The sequence below is a fragment of the Sorghum bicolor genome, chromosome 6 (assembly GCF_000003195.3).
Source record: "Sorghum bicolor cultivar BTx623 chromosome 6, Sorghum_bicolor_NCBIv3, whole genome shotgun sequence".
Classification (NCBI taxonomy): domain Eukaryota; kingdom Viridiplantae; phylum Streptophyta; class Magnoliopsida; order Poales; family Poaceae; genus Sorghum; species Sorghum bicolor.
In genome coordinates, this window is record NC_012875.2 from 61,214,934 (window position 1) to 61,224,701 (window position 9,768).

The window sequence follows — 9,768 nt, forward strand, 5'->3', positions numbered from 1 at the left end:
TGCATCCGTGGATTCCATTGGGAAAATAAACAAGATTTAATGATTGGTCCACAACGACTATAAATTTTATTGTTGTGCAAAAAAATTAGAGCATCTCTAAGAGCTTGGCTAAAATTAGTAGCCAAATTCTAAGTTTAGCCATTTTGTAAAATATATAACTTCTTAAAAAAAGAAGAGGTTCGCAACAGCCTTGTTATCAAATAGCTAGTGCCAGTGGTTGGCTATATATGGCTAACGAAAATCAAAGGATAACAAACTTTCTATTTTATAAAACCAAATAGCTCATCTGTTGGAGTCTGTTTTTCTACTATAAAAATTCTAAAAGACATCCATAATAGGAATCTGTTGGAGTTGCTGTTAGGAATACAACCAACAACGTTATCTAAAAAGATCAGGACAAATTAAACGAACTAGCTAGGCTAGCTAGATTATTGGCTCAAAGAGTTGTTATTTCCTTAAAATAGTGAAATTAATGGTTGTGGTGTTTCTACCATCACTCCTTTGCAATGCACGGATAATTTTGCTAGTACAGTACAAAATTATGCAAATAGCTTTTAGCTTTGTATCTATGTTACCCTTATACTCATATTATTTGTTTGGTCTGCTGAGCATATATATATAAAATAGGATAGATGCGTGGTCCGTCCTATACACTACGAGGGGAGAGTTGAAAGCGCGCAGGCCACCCGCGGTGATGCCCATGGACGACGCACGCGGCATGCCCTGCCCTGACTTTTACCATCACCGGTGCAGCGCGCGCCGCATCGACCGGCCAGCCTTGCTTTGTCGTCGTCCATCGACCACTCCCCGGCCCCCTCTCGTCATCGTCATGGCAGTCGCGCTAGCAGTGGCCGTCCAAGCTCCACGTGCCCACCTGCTAGCAGATAGCTAGTGCAGCATGCATATTCCGCTTGGCGCTCCGATCCCTTATTCTTGGACCGGCCGCGCAATCTTCTTGTCGCCATCGCCATCTCCGTCCATCTCGACAGGCCGGTGCGTGCCGTTCTGCTGCTCGATTGATCTCCTGGTGGTGACCTGCATTTCCGTCGTCGTCCATATTGCTTGTTCCACCGGAATCTGCAGGCCACCGGCCGGCGACAGAGGGGCGTTAAGGAAGGGTACGGTGGCTCGAGCAATCATCAGCAGGTGCATTAATTGCCTGCTCATCTGATCCCTCCCGCTGGTCTTGACTCTTGAGCTCTTGGCGCAACGATCGTCCTTCTCCGATCTTGCTGCTTGCAATTGCAAGAGGCAGATCGATCAACAAGTTAGCTAATAAGGAGCAACGAAGACGCAAACAGCTAGTTGTGTGTTGCTTATATTAACCGATCGACGACGATCGAGGGCCTGGATCGATATATATAGAGTATAGACGATGAAGCCGGCGGGCACCCTCAAGTCCCGGCGAGGCAGTGCCGGGGACGAGGAGGAGACCTACATCGGCTTCCCGGTGACCCCGCGCAAAGACTACTGCTGGTCGTCGTGGCTGCTCAAGGCCGTGATGGCGCTGGTGATCCTGATGGCCGGCGTGCTCATCGGGCTGTCGTCCAGCGCCAACGTGTCGCGCTACTACTACTACAGCAGCATTGGGTCCTCGTCGCTGTTGTTATCTTCTTCCTCCCTGCACGCAGCCGGCAGTGGTGCTGGTAATAAGAAGAACAATGGCGATGTCGTCGCTTCCAGCAGTTCCTCCGGCAGTAATAATAATAATAAGAAGAAGAGGAAGAAGATGATGACGACGGAAGATGATCATGAAGCTCCACCTCTTCCACCGGTGCTTCTGGACTTCCATGGTTTCGTGGACCCCGGCCCGCCATGGGGCCACTCGATGTCGGACCCGGAGCTGTTCTGGCGGGCGTCCATGGCGCCGCGCATGGAGGAGTACCCGTTCCAGCGCGTGCCCAAGGTGGCGTTCCTGTTCCTGACGCGCGGGCCACTGCCGTTCGCGCCGCTGTGGGAGCGCTTCTTCCACGGCCACGAGGGGCTCTACTCGGTGTACGTGCACGCGCTGCCGGGCTACGCGGGGCGCTACCGGCCGTCGTCGCCGTTCCACGGGCGGCAGATCCCGAGCGGGGAGGTGTCGTGGGGTTCCATCACGCTGGTGGACGCGGAGAAGCGGCTGCTGGCCAACGCGCTGCTGGACTGGTCCAACCAGCGCTTCGTGCTGGTGTCGGAGAGCTGCGTGCCGGTGTTCAACTTCCGGACGGTGTACGAGTACCTGGTGAACTCGGCGATGAGCTACGTGGAGTCGTACAACATCGACGTGCCGCAGTGCGCGGGGCGGTACAACCCGCGGATGGCGCCGGAGGTGCTGGAGGAGCACTGGCGCAAGGGCTCCGAGTGGTTCGAGATGAGCCGGGACCTCGCCGTCGACGTGGTGGCGGACCAGCGCTACTACGTGCTGTTCCGGCGCCACTGCACGCCGTCGTGCTACCCGGACGAGCACTACATCCCGACGTTCCTGCACCTGCGCCACGGCGCGGGCAATGCCAACCGGACGGTGACCTGGGTGGACTGGTCGCGGGGGGGCCCACACCCGGCGCGCTTCGGCAAGGCGGCCACCACGTCCGACCTGATGGCCGCCATCCGCAGCAACGGCACGCTGTGCCTGTACAACGGCAAGCCCACCACGGTCTGCTACCTCTTCGCCAGAAAGTTCGCGCCCAGCGCGCTACCCACGCTGCTCAACCTCAGCACCACGCTGCTAGACTTCTGAATTACTCCTATATTTCTTTTTTCTTGTTCCATTTGAGTGAGGTGACAGACTGAACCTCGATGCGATTGATATTGATTGATCGTCCCAAAAATAATGGTAATGCTTGTATCCATGTCCGTCATGTGACTTCCGTTCGGACGAGCCTCATCCACTCATTACAGACACAACCGTTCTGTTGACACCGTTTTTGAGCACGTGTCCATGATTGGTAAAGTGTAGGTCGGTAAGATAAGACGACAGTGCTTGATCTACAGGGTGAGTTGCCGATGAAGATGGTTGCCGATGGAGGGATGGTTGAACGTGACCAAGTCCATAGGTGATGATGTGTTTGTGCCGATGGCTATGACAGAGGAGTCTGCCGATGATACAGAGGGAGAACCTGGAAGTTGCCGATCGGCTTATGGGGACGTCCTAGTTTGTCACGTGAGGATAGTTTTACGTTTTCCTTAGTTATTTAGATCGTTTTGTACACGAACTCTGTTTAAATTTGGAATTCGAATTCTAGTCGTGTCTGGTTGTAGCTCTTTGAGCAGGGTATAAATGTAGACCCTTGGGCCTTGTAAAGAATATCTATCTATCAATCAATCAAACACAAGTTTTTACTCATATTCTAGCATCTACTTTTCGACGACTTCGTCATACTTTTTCCTTTTTATTACGAGTTCTTAGGAATTCGTCGACTTAAGCTCGGCGTATTCTCGAGTTCCGCGTGAGTACCTCTTGGCCGTGACATCCGGGCGCATCGCTGTTGTCAGGACCAAAGTATTCGAGTTACCACCTTTGCCGATACTAAGGTCAAATCGGCTGGCACGCCTTAACGTTTGAATCGGGTATTAGCCCTTTGTGTTTGCAGATCAACTTTTGCATCAACACATCTTTTGGCACGCCCGGTGGGACTAGATTCAAGATCAAGATCAACATGTCAATTGATCAAGAAAACGTCATCCCCGTGACGGAGGCCAATCTCAAGGATGAGCAGAAGCAAGCTGTTGCCCAAGCCATGGAAGAGTTCAAGCTGCAATGCCTGAGGTCTTTCAGCATAAACAGGAGCGGCGAGGTGATCCAGAAAGATGCACTGCCGACACCACGGCAGGTTACTTTCGAAGCCAATCCGGGCAAGCTTCAAGATATGGTTGACAGTGCTATCAATCGGGCTTTGATCAACCAAGCTGGTGTACTGTCTAATACGGTTTTTAATGCCGTGGCAAGAACTTTCAAGGAGGGACAGATCCCACCAGATTATGTGGGCCCCTCTCATCATCAGCCAACGGCACCAGAGGTCACGGCTCCATCGGCTGCTTTGACGGCTGCAAGTGCACAATCTGTTGTCCCTCCAAATACATCGGGAGCTACTGATGCACCGTCTGTGCCGATGACAACTAACCCGCAGACTTCAGGTGGGCAGAATAGGCTGACTACAGATATGTTGGCATCGACAATGTCAGGGTTGACTCTTCCTCCTAACTGGTGGGGTTATGGTATGCCCCCAGAATTGACGCCAGGTACATCGCAGATAAACGACATGAGGGGCAAGACTCCTATGACATCGGCGCCTCCCAATGCGCCGTTGAACCAGAGTCCCCGGTACACGACAACTACTACTGCAAGACCTCACCCTGGGAATCCTCAAGATTCAATATTCCAGATGCCTAATGCATCGGTAGATGCAATGCTGATGCAACAGAGGTCTATGGCCCAGTCAGGATATGCCAATTCAGTGATGATACCTAGTTACCAATCATCGGCAGCACCTATGCCGATGAACGCTAATAATGGATGGCTTGGACAGCAAGTTTTTCCACAATCGCCCCAACAGAGTTACCAGGCTACAGGGTTCCAGCAAGGACAGGTCTATCCCGGATTCCCAAGTCAAGGGATTTCCAGCCAGCCAATGAATATTGGACAGCAACTCGGGGGGCAGCAAGTCGGTGGACAACAGTTTGGTGGTCCGCAAATTGGGGGCCAGATGATCGACCCAAGGTTCCATGCAGATCATGCCCCAAACAGACACGTGGAGGCTCGCCACCAGGTGCTAGACCCGCAGCCGCCTCATCGGCAGGATGCCGATGCATATTGGGCCGATAAGATCGCTGAAGTAATGAGAGATCAATTTGGGATAAAACCCAAAGTCAATACTTACTCTTATCGGACACCGTATCCTCCCGCGTATGATTTGATCCCACTTCCACATCGGTACAAGGTACCAGACTTTACCAAATTTTCCGGGCAGGATGATACGTCGACTATGGAGCATGTCAACAGGTTCATCATTCAATGCGGAGAAGCTGGTAACAGGGACGAATTGAGGGTTCGGCTATTTTCATCATCATTATCTGGATCGGCCTTTACTTGGTTCATATCATTACCTCCCAACTCAGTGATCACTTGGGTCGATCTGGAGAAGCAATTCCACAAATACTTTTTCTCCGGGGTTCATGAGAAGAAGATCACCGATTTGGTCAAGTTAAGACAGCGCAATGATGAATCGGTTGAAGGTTTCGTGCAGAGGATACGAGAAGTTAAGAATAAATGCTACAGCCTGATTCTAGATGATCGGCAGCTAGCCGATTTGGCTTTCCAAGGTTTATTGCCACATGTCAGGGATAAGTATGCTTCTCAGGAATTTGAAAGCTTAAGTCATTTGGTGTAGAGGATTTCTGATCAAGACGCCAAACCTTTCGAGCCCAAAAGAGCATGGAACAAGAGAGTATCATTTGTTGATGAAGCAACGAGCTCCGATTCTGATGAGGAACCAGTCATCGGCTTGGCAGAGTGGGTAAAAAACAAGAAGCCGATGTCTTGCCCTTTTGGGCAGAAGGAACCAGAAAAGTTCGCTTTTGACACCGCTAAGGCCGATAGGATATTTGACTTTCTGCTTCAGGAAGGTCAGATCAAGCTATCTCCTAATCACGTAATCCCATCGGCTGAGGAGTTAAAGAGGATGAAATATTGCAAGTGGCATAACGCAACTTCTCATGACACTAATGAATGCAAAGTTTTCAGACAGCAGCTGCAATCGGCAATAGAGTCTGGGAGGATTAAGTTTGACAGTTCAAAGACCCAGAAGCCGATGAAGATAGACCAACATCCTTTCCCAACAAACATGTTGGATGCCAAGGGGAAGGCCAAGGTCTTAACATCGGAAATAGCCGAGAAAAGTGCATCGGTAGATCCTCAACATCAAGTTACTACTGCCGATGCAAAAAGCAAGGGCTTAGTCCAGACACGAACCAGTTCGGATAGACCCCCTTGGTCTGGTATCGTTATAACTCATAGAAGACCTCGAGAAAACTGGCAGCAACGGGAAAGTCGGTATCGGCGCCAGCAAGAAGATTATCGATGGGAGGAAGAAAGACGCCGACTGGAGTGGAATCGGCATAAAGATCATTGGAGCTGCCCGTTCTTCATCCATTGTTGGGAGGAAAATATTAAGCTTCCTACTGTCAGAGACTGCCCTGAGTGCAATGGTTATGATCGGTACGACAGGACTGATCAGCGTTATCCTGAGGACAATCGGCGATTTGATGGGCCGATCAGAGGAAGAGCATCGGTTCATGATCGGCTGGGTGGCAGGACTAACGTGCACGATAGGCTTGGTGATCGTGTCCAATATTTTCCCAGGAACCAGGAAGAGCTCGAAGAGATGGCTAATGCGCGAATTCCCGATGAGTTTATATTTTGCAGGGATGCTAACACGTATCGTATGGAGTCAAGAGAGAACCGACGCCCGGCAGCAAGGCAAAAGCCACTCCCTCCATGGTGTCCTGCAGGGTTGACCAAGACACAAAAAAGGAGATTGCAGCGTGAAAGGCAGGAGGAGCTAAACAAGGGCGAAAATTCTGGTCAGTCTGGGGATCAGCAGCAGTCAGATCCTAAGAAAGGAGGTCCGTCGGCAGGAGTTAATATGGTCTTTATGTTGCCGATGGAGTTTCTTGCGCCATCCAGTGATGATGAGTTGGAATTTTCCGATCAGATAGCTCAGCTGGCTCTGGATCCGATGACGGCTATCTTTGAGAAACCTGCCGATGACGAGAGACAGCATCTCAAAGCTCTGTTTGTCAAAGGAAGGATTGACGGGCAGCCAATGACCAAGATTCTAGTTGATGGTGGAGCTGCTATTAATATTATGCCATATGCAGTATATCGGAAGCTTGGAAAAGGAGATCAGGACTTGACCAAGACCGATATGATGCTCAAGGATTTTGAAGGAAACGTGTCTCCAGTCAAAGGGGCAATATGTGTGGAGTTGACCATCGGCAGCAAAACCTTGCCGACAACTTTCTTCGTAATCAGTGGAAAGGGTGCTTATAACTTATTGTTGGGAAGAGATTGGATTCATGCCAATTGTTGCATCCCGTCTACCATGCACCAATGTCTGGTTCAGTGGGTAGGCGACAAGATTGAGATTGTCCCGGGGGATTCTTCTTATGTCATTGCATCGGCAGAGGCAGATACCTATGAGAGGACCAAGTGCATTTCAGGAGAAGTTTGGGAGAAAGATTTTCTCAAAGTTGCCGATTACGAAATTCCACCGATCCAAGCAGTCGGTTCTGACGATGGCTTTTAATGGATAGGTTCGCCGATGATGGAAAGTTAGGCCAGGGATTCACATCGGCCGATGATTTGGTAGGGGTAGATATAGGTAATGGTGATAAACCCAGGCCTACTTTTATTAGTGCTAAGTTAGATCCTGAGTGTAAGCAGCAATTAATCAATTTGTTAAAGGAATATAAAGATTGCTTTGCTTGGGATTATACCGAGATGCCTGGTTTAGACCGATCAATTGTTGAACATCGGTTACCCATCAAGTCTGGATTTCGGCCATATCAGCAGCCAGCTCGCCGATGTAATCCTGGTATTCTACCTGATATTAAGGCTGAAATCACTAAGCTTATTGAAGCTAAGTTTATTCGGCAGTGTCGGTATGCCGAATGGATTTCCAATGTCGTTCCGGTTTACAAGAAAAACGGGAAGCTTCGGGTGTGCATTGATTTCAGGAATCTCAATAAAGCTACGCCGATGGATGGATACCCAATGCCTGTTGCCGATCTGTTGGTTGACGACGCGGCTGGTCATCGGGTTATCAGCTTTATGGACGGCAATGCAGGGTACAATCAAATATTCATGGCAGAGGAAGATATTCCAAAAACCGCATTTAGGTGTCCTGGTCATGTTGGGTTATTTGAATGGATAGTCATGACCTTTGGGTTGAAGAATGCTGGTGCTACTTATCAAAGAGCCATGAATTTTATATTTCATGAGTTCATCGGCAAGCTGGTGGAGATCTATATTGATGATGTGGTGGTTAAGTCTGGGGATTTCTCAAAACATCTTGCCGACTTACAGAAGGTGTTAGAGTGCACAAGGAAGCATGGATTGAAGATGAATCCCAATAAGTGTGCATTTGGTGTATCGGCAGGGCAGTTTCTTGGTTTCATGGTACATCAAAGGGGGATTGAAATTAGTCGAAGATCTATTGATGCCATCAATAAAATAGTGGCCCCTACCAACAAGACTGAGCTCCAATCTTTGATCGGCAAGGTAAATTTTATCAGGAGATTTATATCCAATCTGTCTGGTAAGATTCGTGCTTTCAGTCCTCTCCTTAAGTTGAAAGCCGATCAAGAGTTTATTTGGGGAACAGAGCAGCAGTTGGCTTTGGATGAAATCAAGAAATATCTAGCGAATCCTCCAGTTCTAGTTCCACCTCAGCCAGGAAAGCCCTTCAGATTATATTTGTCTACCGATGGGACGGTTATCGGTTCGGCTTTGATTCAAGAATTTGAAGGGAAAGAGCGTGTAATTTATTACTTAAGCAGGAGATTAATTGATGCTGAGACCAGGTATTCGGTCATTGAGAAGTTATGCTTATGCTTATATTTTTCGTGTATTAAATTGAGGCACTATTTATTATCGGCCGAATGCACTATTGTTTGCAAAGATGATGTGGTCCGATACATGCTATCTATGCCGATTATGAGTGGCAAGATCGGTAAATGGATTTTGGCACTATCGGAGTTCGATCTGCGCTACGAATCGGCCAAGGCGGTTAAAGGACAGATTATGGCCGATTTTATGACTCAGCATTGCGGTATAGTGGAAGCCTTGGAAGTTGTGCCTTGGACGCTTTTCTTTGATGGATCTACATGTGACCGGGGGGCAGGAATCGGCATTGTATTAGTTTCCCCTAAGGGGAGGAAGTATGAGTTTTCCTTACCGATTGTTGCTACATCGACAAATAATCAGGCTGAATATCAGGCTCTGATCAAGGGATTGGAGTTGTTAAGAGAAGTTCGTGCCGATGCTGTTGAAATTTTTGGGGATTCTATGTTGGTTATAAATCAATTGGCCGGGAGCTACGAATGCCGAAGTGAAGTTCTCATAACTTATTTCGAAAGAAGCATGCAACTGTTAAAGGAATTCAAAGATTTCCGATTAGAGCATGTTCCTCGGTTGCATAATGAAGAGGCCAATCGGTTAGCTCAGCATGCCTCAGGATATCAGCCTATGATTAATACAATATCGGCAATTGGTGCCGATGATTGGAGGAAAGAAATTATTGATTATTTGAAAAATCCATCTAAGAGAGTTGAAAGACGGGTTCGATTTCAAGCAACCAAGTATGTGCTCCTCGAAGATGAATTGTATTATCGAACTATTGATGGAATTCTTCTCCGATGCCTAGGTGATGATGAAGCTAGAAGTTTAATGGGAGAAGTCCATGAAGGAGTGTGTGGAGCACATCAGTCGGCTTTCAAGATGAAATGGATGATTAGAAGGAATGGATATTTTTGGCCGACCATACTCGAGGATTGCTTTAAGTATTTCAAGGGGTGTCAAGGTTGTCAAAAGTTTGGTAACATTCAAAGAGCCCCTGCATCGGCCATGAATCCTATTATTAAGCCTTGGCCGTTTCGGGGATGGGCTATCGACCTAATCGGCCAGATTTACCCACCATCTAGCATGGGGCATAAGTTCATTCTGGTTGCCACCGATTATTTCACTAAATGGGTTGAAGCTATTCCTTTGAAGAAAGTTACCTCGGCTAATAT

The 9,768-nt window shown here is 48.4% G+C and overlaps 1 protein-coding gene across 1 annotated transcript; it reads left to right on the plus strand.

Moving 5' to 3' along the window:
- Nucleotides 887–2,837, plus strand: LOC8080225. Its single transcript, XM_002447346.2, has one exon. The coding sequence runs from the start codon at nucleotides 1,376–1,378 to the stop codon at nucleotides 2,714–2,716; it is 1,341 nt and encodes a 446-aa protein (XP_002447391.1). The 5' UTR covers nucleotides 887–1,375; the 3' UTR covers nucleotides 2,717–2,837.

Coding starts and splice junctions, on each gene's coding strand:
- LOC8080225 (XM_002447346.2), top strand. CDS start 1,376: ATGAAGCCGGCGGGCACCCTCAAGTCCCGGCGAGGCAGTGCCGGGGAC.